At 37.0% G+C, this 18,119-nt stretch overlaps 1 protein-coding gene across 3 annotated transcripts in view; it reads right to left on the reverse strand.

The window, feature by feature from the left end:
- Positions 1-12,567, reverse strand: part of RFTN2 (raftlin family member 2) — a 30,547-nt gene extending 17,980 nt beyond the window's left edge. The window contains exons 1-5 of one of the 3 annotated variants that reach the window (XM_033065432.2): positions 12,414-12,567; positions 11,817-11,963; positions 6,865-7,048; positions 4,918-5,029; positions 2,700-3,012 (exon numbers count right to left, since the gene is read on the reverse strand). In XM_033065432.2, the coding sequence (XP_032921323.1) occupies positions 2,700-3,012; positions 4,918-5,029; positions 6,865-7,048; positions 11,817-11,955 (748 nt within the window). In that variant the 5' untranslated portion in view covers positions 11,956-11,963; positions 12,414-12,567. Of the gene's footprint in view, positions 1-2,699; positions 3,013-4,917; positions 5,030-6,864; positions 7,049-10,932; positions 11,059-11,816; positions 12,022-12,413 lie in introns of those variants that run through there. The other 2 variants (XM_033065431.2, XM_033065433.2) reach the window with 2 other exon arrangements.
- Positions 12,568-18,119: the final 5,552 nt, after the last annotated feature.

Consider the following 18,119-nt stretch of genomic DNA (forward strand, 5'->3'; position numbering starts at 1 on the left):
CAAGGACTAAGAAAAACCCAGTGGAAACAGCCTTCATTTCTGCCACTTGTTTTGTACAAATACAAATATTTGTATTGCAAATATTTGTAGCCACTTGCCACAGGCTATAAATATTTGCAATTAGAAAAACAAAAGACAATTTTCTAAACTTGTAAATATAAAGAATGCCTTACACTGACTTTTACTCATTATTTTCTGAAGCAGTGTAATCTGTTGCTTACAGAATGAGAGAAGTTTCCCATAGTAACTGATGATCAGTGGAAGTTCAGGATACAAAACCAACACACCCTCAAATTGTTTTTCTGTCAGGTATTAATACAGTGCTGTTACAAAGCCAGTCACAAGCAAGCACTCATTAAAAACTAACACACTCAGAGCATTTTAGGAAATCACTGGTGCAATTATGAAATCCTAACTGTGAATTCTACAAATACACTTGTGTGTCACTGGTGTAAAGAAGTAAGATAAAGCATTTGCTCAGAAATCTTCTCAGATTGCCTAATCTGGGGGCTGCTGGGCAGCCTAACTCAATGCAAACCAACTTCTAAATGTCAAAGTTTTCACATTGTCAAAACAAAGGAATTCGCTTATATGACCCCTGTTAAGAAGTCAGTCTCTCTAGGCTCCAGAAACAGAGACATTTCCAAAATAGGATTTGTATAAACTGCAGTATCTGGAAAAGTCCCTCTCTGCTTTGAGAAGTGTTACTACACCCACTGCAGGTGTCATCAGATGCCTAGAATAAGGCAAATTCAGAACAAAATGTTGAACTTTCAGTAAGAGATTACTCTTTTTATACAGTTTTATCACTTTCACAGGTGCTTATATATATGATATATTATAGATATGTTTATCCTGACAAAGCTTAATTTCTCTTCCCATATATTGAAATGAGATCCCTTATTCTTCTGAAAAAAAAATGTTTCCCAATACAACCATTCAATTCCTCACATCTACCAGAAATTCACCTCTGCAAGCAATGTATTATAGTCAAAATTCAATAGAATAGTTCAAAAAGCAACGTAACAGTAAACATTTGTACTTACAATCCCCAAATCTGTAACTTGGACACATCTTTGCCTCTTTTGAGCAGAGGTAAGTGGAAGTGGCACACTGGCACATCAGTATATACCTATACACATGTAAGACTGCCTTGGAACATTTACATCAGTACTTTTCAAAATGATGGTTACATAAAACATAAGCCAAGAAAGGTGGTTAAGTTCTCAGAAGTTTTATCTTATAAACTCCAGTGATTTTCTATTTGACTAGTGTACAGAAGCCTGGCATATCCTTGCCACAGCTTTTTGAAGTTTCCTGAGAACACTGCATGTAGGGGATGCACTGGCTGCTGATCTATCTGGTCACACCAGCCTGCACAAACAATGCTCCTGAACAGAACCAAGAGTTTTCCACTTCTTCCTTACAGGACTTCTATTCTACTATACGTAGCAAATACAGTATTTCAAGCTGTAAGAAAAGAGTTAAGCTTTAACAGATTATGCTATAAAAGCTCACTTGTAGGAAAATGGCTTCTACTCAAGTGTTAAAAATAAGAGGGACATTGATTATCTTTGTGCTTAGAGTCATTATTCTCACAGTCTACAAACTGGAAAGGCTGCTTTAACAGCAAAGTGAAAAGGTTGCTTTAGAGAGCAATTAAAACATGTCTGGCTCATCAGGGAATGCAGCCTGACATGAAAGTTTCACACTGCCTGCTTTCCACACAATACTGTCCTGCATTAGTTCTCTTACTTAGATTACTTCCTTTTTACCTTCTCCTCTTAGCAGCCAGGAGGCCTTAGAGTTTCAGTACCAGAAATCAACATTTCAGGCCATTTTTTACACAGACTACACTAAGCATCTCATTCCTCTACAACTAAGTTGTCTATCACAGTACCAGCATTTTTTCAATTACGCTTTTCCTTCCTATATTTCTAATGCTTACTTTTCTCTAAGAAATTCATTTTGTAACAATTATTGTCTTCGATTTCATGGTCAATGCATTAATTTCAGTGATCTCTTTCAGGACACTTCTTGAAGGCACGTTAGCCAGAAAGAATCCATTATGAACGGATTTATTTGCTGTACATTATGTGAATTGCCTGGGACCATGTAAAATTATGGCTCTAGCTGGAAGGGGCTCTCTTTGTTGTCAGCTTTGAAACAGGCACAACTGGAATCACAACATATACTTGGAAATCATTACATGTTTATAACCTAATGTTGAGTAAAACTACATGTGCACTGCAGAAAATATTTTGTAACAACTGCACTCTTCTAATAGGAAGGATTTTTACTGCCACATGTTTGTTATACACATATTAAGCAAAAATACCTTTGCACCAAATTTTAAGTCACCGTGGGTTATTTTATGGGGTTTGTTTGTGGTTTTCTTTTTTTCTTTAAATTGCAAACTAGAATTCTGAGTATATCTATAATAGTCTATATGAAAACCAAAATATCATTTTAATATATTACCACAGCTCACATACATAAAGCAGAAGGCAAATATTCCTTCTGCTTCTCTTACTGGCAACTCCTTTAGAAATCTGTATGCATTTACATATGCTTGTGTAGAGGCATCTTCCAAAACCAGTATTTGATAGAACAGATTACGCTATTCTTCTATTTCTTCCAACGCCTCAATAACTCAATAAAATACTGTATTTATGCAACAAACAAGCAGCATTTATTACCGTCTCCTTTTCGTGGTTTAGAAGGGCTGACTTCTTTTCCAAACTGGAAATCTGAATCCTCTAACAATCTGCTTTCTCCATGCATTTCCTCCTCTATCCCACTCTCAGAGGAGTGACCACTCAATGTCCCTTCATTCCAGTTTTTATAGTTTTCATCAAAGTTTTCTCTTCTGTGTTCCCTATTTCTTCTGCCCAGCGTTGATTCCAGCTCTGCACCTCCATCAGCATTTGTTCCATTACAGGCTTTAGGTTGAGGAAAATGTTGTGTTACAAATCCCACAAACTTCTTTCCTCTTTTAGCAGCTTCATTAACCTGCAATACAACATAAACTTAGCTGCAAAAGTAACTTTAGAACTGCATGGACCTTTTTATTCTTTAGAACTTGTACATACATGAACCACTTTACTAAACTGCTCAGGAAATAAAGGAATAACCTTGTATTAGGATGACTTGTCTTTGATGCTGCCCCCACTTTAAAGTACTAAATGGAAGTTTTCCAGCATGTTTTTGGAGTCAGGCCAAGAAAGGTGGCCAACACCAGAGGCAGCCAAGTGACTTCAGAATACACAAAACCCTTCATTTAGAACAAACCCAAAGTATTTTATTTACTGTGTTGTATTGATAAGCAGTATAGTAGAGTAATAAATTGTATTTCCCTAAATATGTGATGCCAGTCATACTAAAAATACTGACTTGCAATACTACAGAAGTATCTCTGTCATAAGCCATGGGCCATTACCCCCTGGTCCCCTTGCAGGTTACTCAGCTTTGTTATTAGTGAGGATAGTGGAAGAGCAGAGAAAGGAGGGAGCTAGAAGCAAATTAAAATCCTCTTATTTCAGCCAGTGGTGGCTTCTCTGCACTGAAGTCTCAAAATTGTAACATCTGTGCCACCTGTGGGATGTGTCTGCTCTTGGAAGTGCTTTTTTTCCTGGGTTAAGGAGTGCTGCCATTTAGGGAGGTGACCCCCTGAGATCTTGCACTACAAGCTCCCTTGTAAAGTCAAGTCTTCACAGGTAAATACAGGAGCTTCAGCTCAGAAAGAAGACATCACAGGGGAAGTACTGGATTAAGTAAGGGCAGAGGAGGAAGGATCTTTATCCAGTTTACTCATATAAACTATTAACCCCCAGAGTGAGTAAAAATCAAATGACTGCAATCCCTTTTTAGTACCATGATGGTGACACTTCAGTCTATCTACTGACATTATTTACGTACAGAAATTATACAATATGCCAGTCACTGTGGTTATACACACAGAGTTGCTGCTTCAAGAACAACCAAAATAGCTTTAAATTTAACAAGCAACAGAGAAAAATAGGCAATATGATAATCTTTTTGCTGAAACACCACAAAGACTTACTGTTTCAGATCTTTAAAAAAAGTACTAAGATTTGACTGGATTAATGGCTCTGTCTTTTTAAAACTGAGAGCTTTTTAAGATCAAATTATTCTCACACACTACTTCTGTAACAGATAAGCTTCCAAGACTCCAGCACTGCTCATTTCAAGTGTGTTTTTCCTTCTAATCTTTTTCTGGTACACCTGGAATAGGTATATATATTATAAATCCATAGTATAACCACATTTAAAATTTGAAACATCTGACAAAGTCAAACCAAACCATTTAGAAAATACAAACAACTCCTGAAATTTCACAGATTAAAGATCTCCAATATGCTTTTTCTTCTACTAGCCTCCTTGGCAACTAATGTAAAAGATATCACTAACTCTTGTAATAACAATAGCTTCCTGTTTCAGCAAGTCTTCAATTTTGCAGAGGAAGTTAAACAAAAAAAGAACCAGAACCATAACTTGCATTCCAGTAGGAGTTTACTGTAACTACACAATGTTTTCAAAAGCTGTGCCAAGTAAATATTTGTTATAGTTCCTAAACATGTAGCATTTTTTGTTAAAGAACGAGAAGAACATTTCTTCTTGGGTACTTAACTCAGAAAAACATAAAACTTCACACATCATACAAGTATTTTATGAAGAGTGACCCAGCTTGAGCCTGATTCTGCTTTCAGTGAAGACTTCCAAAGCTTTACAGGGATACTTAGTCCTACATTACAAAAACTAATTCCTTTCTTAATTTGAGAAAAGTTTTGTAGCTTCTATTAGATAAACACAAAACTGAAACCACAACCTCTAAATGTAACTTAAATGTATGATAGAAACAAAATTTGAAGAGAATTTGGAAAAAACCTCCATTACCTTTTCTAGCAGTTCTTTCACGACTTCATTTGTCAGTGTTTCATATGTTAAAGGACATTCCTCAATCACCAGCCTGGGGTGCCTTTGTCCTCTGGGTGCTTCGTGCTTCTGGCTAGAACACAGAAAGAAAGCATTCTTTGTCAGGAGTTTGCTGCTAACTTGAGTAAATGCTCGCATATAGAATTCTTTTCTTTTGGAATAGTTACGAATGAAACACTGACAATGCTCTCCATACTTTCTAGAACTCAGTGGGTTTTGTTCTTACACAAAGTGGCAGGTACTATGTGTTTCAATGCCAGGATAAGAATATTAACATTTAACAGGAATTTTATCTGAAGACCATGCAGAGGGATATTTTGGAAATTGAGCTTTACTGACAAACAACTCTGCCTTTGTAATAAATAAATGCAAAAATCTCTGACAATGTAAAACACACCAATTTAAACTATAAATTTAGGAAGAACAAAGCAAGTTCAGTTTTGTAGAAAACACACCATGAATAGAAACGGTCCTTTTACACTGTTAACATCCTGCTGCTTAGTTTTTGCAACTAAAGCAGAGCTGCAGCTGTTAAATGAAACGGTATAGGCAAATACTAGGTATACAGTGCAAAAACACTGAGAGTTAAATAATGTTTAAAACTCTCCTATTTAAGCTGACAAACTCTAACTTCCATTTAAAGTTACAGAATAGTACCCATCTGTCATCCAAAGACAGTTGTGTTATTAGTCAGACAATATTTAGTGTATGCCAATAATATAATGGGATTTTATTTGATGCTTCCTTCGTATAATAATTTCATTTAGAAAATAACATTAATCAGACACATTCCAATATAAAAGTCTACTTCCTGAACAGCAGTTGGAGAAGGTGTATTTGCCTACAGTAAAACCAGCCTTGGTACATATGTCACCTGGGACGGAAACTGGAACTTATACCAGTTTCACATGCGGGCTATAGAGTCTCATCCTTCAACCTCCAAAGGATGCCACATCTCCAGGGATAAGGCAAATTGTGAGAGCTGAGTGCTGGCAGTGTCAGTTCTTGGAAGCCTCAGCTCCAGGGCAAGCATTTTGCTTTCTCACTCAACCTTTTGCCCACAGGAACAGCACCCATCTCATTTGCAGATGAACTGATAAAGGTTAAGTTGTATACTCCGGACAATGCTTGTTTAATCAAAGGGTTTGAGAATTTCTTTTAAACTATTGTTTTATGAAAGCATTACTGGAGTACCAGCAAGGCAGCTTCCAATTCACAAATAAAGGCAAGAACCTTTGTGCATCACACAGGGACTCAAGAGAAGGGGAAGCTTGACAGTTTTTAATGCTGTAAGAAATCCACTTTTCTAGTTATTCAAAATAAGAACAAGAGGTTATCTTCTTTGCATTCAAAGGAACCAATGAATAGTAGCATTGCTTTGTAAGTGTTCCTTAGGATCACGTGGTGATTACAATGCAGTAAAGCATAAACAAGACCATGGATCTGGAACATAAACAATCTCTTGCCTCTCCCTCAGTGTCAAAGCAAAACTTTTGTATGACCTCTGATCCAGAATGGTGATTCCCTTCTTAATAAGGAAAAACCCTGAACTATCCCTGACAAATTAGTTCACAAAATATGTCACTTTTCCCTAGGAAATGATAAAAGTTTTGAAAGCCAAGAAAAAGTAGTCATGAGATAGTTTAAAGCAGCTTATTACTCCCCTAGTATTTTGGTTAATCTTTCATTTGCTGCAAGTTCTAAGATGACATTACACTTTGGATTTTTGTTAGGATATTCACTAAGGTGAAGGAAACATTAGCTTTTTGTGAGCTTAGCATTAATTAAAAATGTTACTAACTGGCTAACCTGAGGTGCTTGTTTCAAGTTGGTAAGTTATGAATATTGAGCAGTCCAATTACAAAGGCTTCAGTAAAGGATCAGTGTACTCAAGTGATTTCAGGTTACCTTGGTTTGAGTCGTGAGAGTACCACTCGATACATGTGACTTGCGGGGAAATTCCTTCTGCGTCCAATGGGCAGCATGATGGGATGAACAGCTCCTACAACATAGCCTTGGCTGTAATATTCTTCCACACGAGATGCTATATCCAACACAGAACTGATCTTGATAACTTCTGGATTTGAGGAAGCTAAAAAGCATTGAAAGCAGAAGAGAAGCACGTGATACTGTGTATGTCTACAAACATTTTGGGTGAGTTCCTTTTATGTAAACCACACAGAACCTACCCCAAGGCATTTATTAAAAAACTACAGCTCTATTTATACAAAAAAAAGTAGATTCACGGATGATTCAACACTATTCAACTGCTTCAAGTACCTATTTTTACAACTTAATATGATCTATTTTTAACGTACTTGGCAACATCTTCTGTTTGATCAAGGTCTGCCAAGCTGATTTAAAAGCTGTGTTAACATCTAAACACATAATAGGGCTGAACTTAACAAAGCAACTATTCTGCCTAGCCAAAGCCTTAAACATACTGATGCAGTATCCCTCAAGTCTAGTTCTGAAGTACATTCCCACGTAACAGACTTAAGGCTAGGGCAATAGATTTGTTTCCATTTTCTTTAAAAAGGTAACTTTTTTTCCTTAGAAATGATCTGTGGAGTATCAGTTGACATTTTGACAATCCCACTTCCTTTTTTCAACCGACTGACACACCACCTAAGTAAGCCTGTGCTGTCACTGATTTCTAAGGAGGGTCCCTCTCAGTGTGTGTAGGCATTTTGCATCAATAGGCAGCACCTGGAAAATACATTATTATTAGCGAAAACTTCTTTGAGAACCCTTTTTGAATGGTCCACAGCTTTTGCAGAGAGAAAAGAAAGATTCCACACTAGTAACAGATGACATTCTGCTACAGTCAGCCTGATGGGTCAGTAATTCCTGTTTGTCTCAAGTACAGCTGGAACTCTAGATGCTCTCAGAAAGCAGGAAATCAATACTCATACACAGAGTAATTATGCCAGCACAGATTTGCCAAAGCTTTCATCCTTTGCACTTAGGAGCTCTGATAACAAAACAGCCTGGCTGGAAATCTGCTGGTCTTTTGGTGACCTTTATTCCAAGCAGCCTACTTGTCTGGATTCTCATGGTCCCTCTTCGCAGGACTTTTTATGCATTAAGACCAGTGCTCATCTGCATTAAAGGATGTCACAATCAAAACTAAGTGACCTCACAACATTTTTTCCAAGATACAAACAACTTCATTGTGCTGCTTGAACATTCTCTTTCAAACCATATAACTGAAAATAATTAAATACACTAACTCTCCCTAGATTCTGTAATTTTAAAAAAATGTATAAAGTAAAATAAATGCAATTATATAAATCTCTCACCACTTTGTTAATTTCTTGTTCCCACCTTCTCTTGTCTATCTGCATTATAGTGCAGGTTGACCACAGCAAGGAATTTAAGGACCTAAGACACAGCAAATCACTAAGTTTGCCTCTTGCGCTGTTTTAAACTATCATAAACCAGAGATATGACTCCTTAGTTTGTGGGAATGTTTTATTCTAATAAATTGAATTAGAACTCTGCTGATTCACAAGTTGTGTTCTGTAAAGCTTCACTATACTGCCTTCCCACTATAAAATGAGAATAATATTGACTTACATACACTAATGGAGGGTTTTAAAAAAAGACCACAAAAAACCCACTAACTATCAGACACTAGTATTTTACAACACTCAAATGCTTTTTAATACCAATTTCTACTAATGGGACAAAGGAATGGTGGCCTACTTTCCTTGTCACTATCAAAAATTATCACCAACATACATATTGATAGTTTATTGTTAACCAGCAAATTCAATCTATGGAACTAAGCTGTCAGATAGTCATAAGGACAAGACTGTTGCACTTTTTCTTTAAGCACTGTATCACAGCTCTCCTTTTGTAAACAGATGACATTTTGCCATTAGCAATACCTCCACTCCGTGATTCCACTCATTGCAAATCCAGGAGACATATGTATTGAGAAATAATTGCTCCATAGCCCACAGGCCAAAAAAAGCAGAAATGATGCAATATGATCATCACTTCCCTGATTTTATAAACGTCTTAACTCCTTTGGCGTAAGAAAATTTTCCTTCCTGATGTGCTCTCAACAGGTAGCCAAAATACTGTAGCAATAACAACTCCAGCTAACTTTCTAGCTACATAGTAAGCTTCAGATGCAGAATACTGAAGATGATGACAAAACAGCTATTTCAAACATATTCATGCTGGTATTTAGAGTGACAAGGAATTGACAGCATGTCATCTTAGTAGGTTGCATCAGTATTTCTTCTTTTCCCTAACAGGAGGGTAGTGGAAAAAGCATAAGCACACTGCTTAGTAGAAATATATAAACTATCCCTACTTTCTGATTAAACTGACTTCAAAAAATAGCAGCTGTTTGCATGACTGGGATATGCCCCATGACTGAGACCCTGGAATTTACAGTCACTGACCGACATTTAAAATTACACTTCGGACTCCACTGCTCCCTGTTCTTTGTACTATTCTGTTCTACCAAAATAAAAGATTTGCTGCAATTTTCTTGTTTGGGATTCCCCTGATGGACATCATCCTCCATGGAACTCAAAGCTCATTTTTACAGTAAGGATGGGAGCATTTTGGGGACCAGGAAGGGAGAAGCCAAGGTTCAGTGCACAGCTAATAACTAGTTAAGATGCACAGGGACTCCAGCCAGCAAACTCAGACTACAGCATGGTTGACCTAATCTGCATCATGGCCTGGGAGAAGACCAGGGGCTGCTGAAAGCTTCCCCAGCAGGCTCCTTTCGACTTCACATATACCTGAGAAAGCACAGAATAAGGCATAGTGAATTGAAATTACACATTTATGCTTGCTCTGCTTTTATCTTGATGCAGGACATGGTTTACTGTAAGATATTAAAATATTATTAAGTGTAGATTTTCTGTTTTACTTGGTGCAAGTGGCAAGAAATCACTCAGGCACGCAGAAATCTCCTATGCAGGGCAAGACTTTGTCCTGCAAGTAGGCAAAGCAGGATGAGTGCCATAAATACACAACTTGACAGCAGAGCAAAAACTTCAGTCTGAAGTTATAAAGGGCTCTCAGTTTAATTTAGCCGATGGATATTCAAATAGCAACAAGTACACAAGCAAGCTGACTGAAATAGAATGAAAAAAGAAAAAAGCTCAATACATTCTCCACAGTACTTGAGCCAATCCTCCCATTTCAGAAACACTCAGAATTTAAAAATGCCTCCAAGACAGTATATATATACAGACCATGTTTTCCTTCTGTATTCATCCTGGTTTTGAAAATAGGTACTTGCAAAAAAATTTAATGTTACATACACACATAGCTAGAACCACTCAACAGAAAGATACCTGTGCTTACAAATCCCCTTACTTCCAGTGAGAAGAATGAGGCAACTCTTCTGAAACTGATCTCAGATATTTAACATTCATAATTCCACTGAAGCAAAGCAGTTGTGATGATCAGACAAAACAACAGAAAGCTAATCTGTACTGTACTGCTAGGTTATTAAAACAGAGATACACTTTTAATTGCACTTGTCTGTTGGGCTTTTACTTAAAAAGTCACAACCACCTTTACAACAAATGATTTATACAACATTACTAGAAACTAACTTGAAAGCACAGTAAAACTACCTGGATCAGAGGATATTTAAGAACACTGAACACTCTTCAGTTTCCAAAAAATTTATCCTTTATATATCAGTAGATTAGTAGGTAATCCATGTATGCATTAGGCAGCCCAGCTTTATTTCAAACATCTTATCACTTTTCTTCAAAAGGAAAAAGTCAGTGAGAAACTTCTAGTGTAAATAAACAGAACAGAGTTAGATTTCCACTACAACAACCTAGCAGAATATATCTTCTATTAGTATCTTGCAGTTTTTTACTGAAAAGATGCCTGTATTTTAAATGAAAACATTACAACAATTAAAACTAATCAGAAGCCAAGTTTTGTTTATGAAAAAGTTCCTGTAATCGCAGTAAGACCTGCACTTACACTGTTTCCCTTTATCCAACCCTTCTAGTAACAGCATTTACTTCAAATCCTCATTATTAAGCACTTCTAGTAGATTTGGTTGTTGCAAAATGCAAGTTACTATAGAGTGACTGTAAAACTGAGCTGTCTGTTCTCTGAGGGCAGCCATCTGGGCTTGTTTATGTTTTCAACTTTGTGGAACAGGGAGTTGCTCTGTTAGAGATGGGACACCCTCGGGAAGGAAGTATCCCACAGAGCACTGTCTGCCTCTAGCTATGCATACAGATTTTGTTTCATTTCAGTCACAATTTCAAAAGACTATTCAACAACTACGAGTAAAGCATTTGGGAAAAAAGTAAGAGGAAACTCAGACTTTTACACAAACATCTACCAAGAGACTGCGGTGGGCTTAAGAGGGGAAGTTACTCCTCGTATACAACTAAGGAACACACTTACTTCTGCATAAAGTAACAAGGACAATGACAGCCTGTTTTCGGAAGTGGAGTGCATTTAAAAAATTGTTATTCAATTAAGGCTCAGGCACAGTGTATTTTCTGAACCGTCACACTGAATTCAGACAACCATTATTCAAAGCAAGTACGGATGGCAGTAACTGACTCACAGGAAACTAGGAAAAATCTCTTAACAGTTTTCAGCCAGCTTCCTTAACGAGGACAGTTGTATAGTTTGGAGGGGTGCTGTTAAAAATACTTCAGCAGTTTCCATTGTAATTTTATACAAGTAAGAACCTTCGTCATGATTTGTGCTTCAAAATAAAAGTCTTATATTTTGGCTAGCTTTGATAAAAGTGCCTAAGATTTACTGTAAGTCAAACCAGACAAAACTAAGTTAAATCCTATTCCTTCTCATTTCAAAATAGTAAAGATACAGCATAAAAAAAATACCTTCCAAAGTAAAATCCAGCAACACATATTCATAAGCAGAATCCGTCTTTGTTTCAACTTGTGGTCTCTTCAGTGTAGAAAAGATTTTTCCAGGGCTGCTATCATCTGGGTCTTCCAGCTTTCTCAGTCCGCACCCCATGGCAAGATCTGCAAATGATTAAGTCGCAGGAAAAGGTGGGGGGAGCAGCAAGATCTGTCGCTCTTACTACAGGAAAAAAAAAGGAACCAAGTAATTCCCCTTGATTTTTTTTTTCTATTAGCTGTAAATCCAAACAGAGAAAAAGTCCAGTTCCCAGACCAAAAAGCAAAGGTACTTTCCATTCATTTTTAACATAGAAGCAGCAAGCGCATGATGATTTCAAGCCACAAACTTGGCTAAGAGTAGGCTTGATTTCGCAGCAACATTAGAGCTGCTCCAAACTAGCAGAGATTTTCCATGCCACGTCAATTTACAGCCAGCCCCTATCAGTGCTCTCTTGCAGAGGACACCAATAGTGCTTTGTTTGTCCTTCTAGACTGACTGGGTGAGGGGGGGTGAGGGGGGAAGAAGAACTGAAAAAGAAAGTTAGAGAGAGAAACTTGTCTGTCATTACTTACCTCCAGAAGTTCCCAGCTGCAGTAGAAAGTCAGACAGGAAAAAAGCAAGTTAGTCAGAATGAAAGAATGAGAAAAGAGCCTCAACATGGTTGGAGACGAAAATCACTTCCAGAAAGGAAGTCAGCTTCAAGAGGAAATTGCTTCTGGCATCTCAAAGGGTAGAAAGGCAAATGAAAAGCTGTTTAGTCCTTATTTTAGATTTCAGAGTTGGCTCCTATTTCCTTTCTACAGGGACTTTCTTCCAGAGAAAAAAAACCCAACATGAACACAGCATAATAGTGTAAAAATATTTAGTAATTTCTTGTCCAGAAAAATCAATAGGAATCCTCAACATGAAAATTAACTTACGTAACTGGCTTGAAAAAACACAAAAAAAATTACCCTGAAATACTCCTCATTTCAACAGTACCTATGAAAAAGTGACAAAAGTTTATTCAATACCCAGGAGTAATGGAAAACAAACAGAATCCCCTTCTTCTTCTGTTAAACTCACCTTAGTTGGTACAGCCACAGACTTTCAACACTGTAAAAAGTTTCCCATGTAAACTTTTCTTTAGGTCCTAAAAATTCATTATAATGTTAAGGGCTCTTGTTATTTATCCATTAACTACTGCAAGTCAGTTGTAACTGCACTACACCTGATGCAGATGACAAATTTAATGCATGGGGGTAAAAAAAAGGAACACTGAGTTATTTTCTGTATTGCTGCCAGGATGATCTGTTAGAAATTGGACTTTTTATTTTTAGACTACACCTGAAGAAATTACGTGTCATCTAGATAAAACTAAAGATTCATAACACCACTGTAGATTATATGAACTGCATATTTAAATTCAAAAGGCTTTTCTGCTTCTGTCATTGAAATACATATACCTTATTAAAATGTTAATATTTTCTATAAAAAACCCACCAACTTAGGCACTAACTATTAGTTTCTGTTCTACTGCAAACAAAGTGATCTAACTTTTTATTTAAGTAACTTACCAGGAATGATAAATTTAGAAACTACAACCCTTTGAAATATGCATTATAGACTGAAGTTAATTCTGGAACCAATTTAAAAATCACTTAGTGCAGAGCCTAGAACTGAAGCTGTAATTATTGCAGTCTTTAAAACAGTATCCCAGGTGCTGAAACACAAAGGAAATCCTCAAGTATTGTCTTCTCAATTAAAACCTAGGAAATCATATAAAATATGCAGAATTCCTTACCTTCCTGCGAGTATTCTCGCACAGAAATTGCTCCCAAACACTAATTGTTTTTTAGCAAAGGTTATCCCTGAATGGTTGCCATATCAGCCACACATGTAAACTGTCCACTCAACCTTGAGATCCTGCTGCTTCATTCTACACACCACTTAAGATTCATTGTAACTGCTTGTATGAAGCCACAGTATGAGTAAGATAGTTCCAAGTAAAACAACTTTTTGCAGCACTGATTCAGTTATCAGCAGGCTGCTTTTTCATTTATATTTAACTTAAAATAGCTACATTTTTAGTGAGGCTATTTTGAACACATATTTTGAACTCTTCATGGCAAGGCTTACACAATATTACAACCCTCTCACCAAGATGGGATTTTCCATAGAACAAACTCTTACAACACCACGGAGAACCACAGCTACAGATAAATGCAATGGTCCATATTCTGTGCAATCCTAGGAAAGTGTAAGTAGTTAGAAGCTTCCAAGTTGGAAGTCAGTCAACAATTCTCATTGCAGACTTGACTCAAGTTGCTAAACTGCACCAATGAAACCAAAGGTCCCACTGACCAAAATAAAGAAAATGAAACAAAATCAGCAGAATGAGCAGCATGCCCCACAGAACTTCAAAACTCCATCAAAACACTTGAATGACACAGGAGAGACACAGGATCACAAGATTCTTAAGATTCAAGAGCTGCTTAAAGAGCTGCAATTTCCTGTTTCAAAGTGGCTACAAACTACAAAACAATCTTTTTCAGTGACCCAAAATGCAAAGGTTCTGGGAACTGGCATGAGAGAAGACCAAATCCCTAAAACTACACTGAGATTCACCAGCACTTTGTATTTACAGCACCCCCTCTGAAAGGGCATGTGACTCTGTCATTGAAGCTTGATATAATTTTTAGATTTTAAAGAAGGCAAAAACAGACAAAGTGTGAATGAACCCAAAGGAACTTTGCCTCCATGGAAGGCTTTCAGGATCCCCCAACAGTTTCTATTCTGATTAAAGGAAAAACGATACAAAGACAGCAAGAGTAGCACATCAATAGGCATGTGTGTTCCACACTGGATTACTGACTGCCTGTTGCAGCCCAGGATGGGAAGCAGAAGCAGCAGCTCTGCACAGCAGCTTTGACCAGACTGTGAGACAAACACACCTTGCTGTCTACCCACACCTCAGGGCTGCTCCTCCCCTTTTCTCATGATCTGCTTTGTTCCCTCTTCTCTGGGGGAGGTTTGAAAACGTTTATGTGGAGGTATTTTTGTTTTCCTTGTTACATCACTAGGCCAACTGAACAAAAGGACACCACCCCATTCTTGAAACTGCAGTTTGGAAACAGATGTCCCCTGTTCCTGACTCTGTGCTAAGCTGCAATCAATGTAACAGCCAGGGCAGGCTCTGTCTATGGCCTTGGTGCCAAATAAGTGGTACTGGTATCCCTTTTTGATGAAATCTCTCTTGCTAGAATTGTAGAGACAACTCTTCTTGAGGTTTGGAACATCTGTGACAAAACCACCTGAACACAAAGCCTATTTACAGGAATAAAACTACTGACTTCTCCAAAGCCCAATGTGATCTGCATAAGCCATTTAATAATGCAGGTGACACATTTCCTCCCCCATTACCTTATCAAGAATGGGAGATGGTACCTGATCAGAGTTTCCTCTTTATTAAAATAATGAAATGCAAGGAAAATTATGAAAACAATGCAGGTACACAAAAGATGTTCCTTGTCTGTAATAACAGTATCTAAACCAAAACTCAAGGAAGATCCTAAATTACTGAATTACAGTTCAGTCAGCTATACCAGCATCCATATCAAATGTTACCTTAGAGACAACCCTGTCTTTCTAGTTAGGACACTGGCTAGTGAGTTAAAAGCAAGAGGAATCATATTGCTTTAATGCCACATTAACTCCAAAAATAAACAAAAGCAGTAGGATTGTAATTTTACATTTCAAAATATAAATCAGACTTTGTGAGAGGGTTATAGAATTTAAGGTGTACCACAACCATGACATGACTCCTGCTCAATGCAATGATGAAGATTCCAAGACGAGAACATCTCCCATCTTCCAGCCTGTTAGGTCACCACTGGCACAAAACCATTAGTTTGAGCAGCTCGTATCAGTGAATTTAAGTAAGCTCAGCAGTGAAAAATTTTGAGAGAAAAACCTTCCCACAGATGTACCACCAGTAAAGATCCATTCCTATTCTCAAGGTTGATGTAGTGAGCAGCAGAAATGCAAATATTTAAAACTCTACTAATTACCTAAAGCATTATTATTAATAAAGATTTTGCTAGGACCAGAATTGACTCAATGAAAAATAGAAGGGATAACTCCCTCTGACAAAGTGAAAATGCAAAAATTTTTGGAACAAGCACATTTCCTATTCAGGCTGGAATGTCTGCACACTTGTAAAAGATACATGAAAAAAAAAGATACTAGCATTATTATTGGCCATAGATCAGTCATCACTGACAAAATGTAAACAGAGGACATAGACATTAATAAGTTACAAGACAACAAATTACAAACACAAGATAAATTAGTCAGAATTCTTTGGAACCTGAGGGTAGTTGAACAGCTACCTCAAACTGCAACGTTTTTGAACTTCAGTTCCTCTTTGAACCTATTTTTAAGGTTTATTTCCATTGTTTCATGACTTAAAGCAAATGTAAAGTTGTTGTTTGAGAGAGGATAATGACAGAAAAAGCAAAAAGCTTCCAGAAGAAGAATTCTGCAACTCAGTTGTCAAATATTTTTCACAGCCCCATTCCCAAGAGCAATTACTTTAACTGAAACACTGACATTTGTTTTTTCTCTAGAATGATTCAATTTAAAGATACTAACAAAGCAGTAGGGTTCCATTCTGAAGGCTCTGACGTCTGGAAACTTGCTTTTTCTTCTTCAGCCTAAATGTTTTTCCTTTGAAGGAAGAGTTTTGTGAATGTGACAGGAACAGTCTTGTTAAACATGTTAACCTGAGCAGAAAAGCCAGCTTTTCTGCTGTAAGTTTTAACTTAAATGTTCTAAAAATAATGAACAGAGATGACAAAAGTTTGCTTTTGCAGTCATTAAAACATAGTTTAATGATCCATGTTTAATTTCATTTTTTCATGTTTTTATAAACCCATATTAAAACTCTGATACTACAATAAATGAAAGTTACAATCCAAACAGTAAATATAGACCAGCTGGAATTAAAACTTTTAGCTACCAATCAGAACTTTACTAGAAATCCAAAACTAGAGAAGCTTGTTTATTATTGCTGTATTACAAGCAGTTTCAATTTCTAAAACTGTTAACAGCTCTCTAAAATGAGATCTGCAAATATATTAAACTCTTCTTTCTGTGCATCCACAGTGTCTCATTTTTCAAGGCAGTAGCAAGTGTATCATTTGTATCTCCAATACAGTATCAAACACTACAGCCATATGTTAGTCACCAGCTAAATCCATGGATTCTAGAAGGAAACTGGATGGTCTAGATCTGGATTTTCTGTATAACAGCTATATAAGGATTAGTGTGCAGCACTGCACACATGGCACTGCATTCTGGATCCTTAAAATAAGGACTTAAGCTGAATATTTTTATTTCAATAGCAAATTCAGGAAGTTTTTATAGCAGGTGAACTGAACCTACTGCTCTACTTCAACATTAAAACGACACAAACCTGCTTTACAAAAAAAAAAAAAAAGCTATTTTGCAGCCATACAATTTTTCACACTTTATAACCATGTTAAACAGAGAAAAACATTTCAAGAAGAGCCATGTGTTCTGCTAGTTTCTGCTGTTACTACTGGAATGCAGTTTACTCAATGACTTATTAGCTATTTTGGAAATCAGTTTCAGAATATAAAGAATTGCCAATTAAAAATGAAAACTGTAAATAGTTTTCAAGGGATAATAAATGGACTTCTGACACAAAATCTGAAGCAGCAGGAACAAAAAATGCTAGTGAACTAGAAAAAAAATATTACCAGATACACAAACCAGATATATAAAAATAAATGAGAGACTTCAGTAACTTTCTGCCTGTCCAAGGTTTTTATCTAGAGTTAATCAAATAAAAAATACTAGAACTAACCTTCTGGAATGGAAATGTAACACTAGGCAGATAGCAGTTGCTAGAAATACTGTAACAGCTAGCTCAGTATAAAAGAGAAGATATCAACCAGTTCTCCTAAATTCTAAGAGGTGGAAGCCTGAAAATTAACTTAGTTTACTATTACGGGAATGTGACAGGCAATGCATAGAGATGATTTGCTACCAGTTACTGCATGCCCTCAGGGCACATGGAGATACATTCCCTCCTAGCGTAAGTGTGGAGCCTCACAATGATCAGCGGGAAACTGCAGAAAGCCAAAGAGAATGTGACCCTTTCTCCAACCCCCAAAATCCTCACCTGAAGATCTGTGTTGCTTCTGTTTATCAGCATGGGAATCTCCCCATTCTGGAAAGCTGACCTAGCAGAATAGAACTGTGCAATGTAAAGG

This window comes from Catharus ustulatus, chromosome 7, assembly GCF_009819885.2.
Source record: "Catharus ustulatus isolate bCatUst1 chromosome 7, bCatUst1.pri.v2, whole genome shotgun sequence".
In the NCBI taxonomy this organism is placed as follows: Eukaryota; Metazoa; Chordata; class Aves; order Passeriformes; family Turdidae; genus Catharus; species Catharus ustulatus.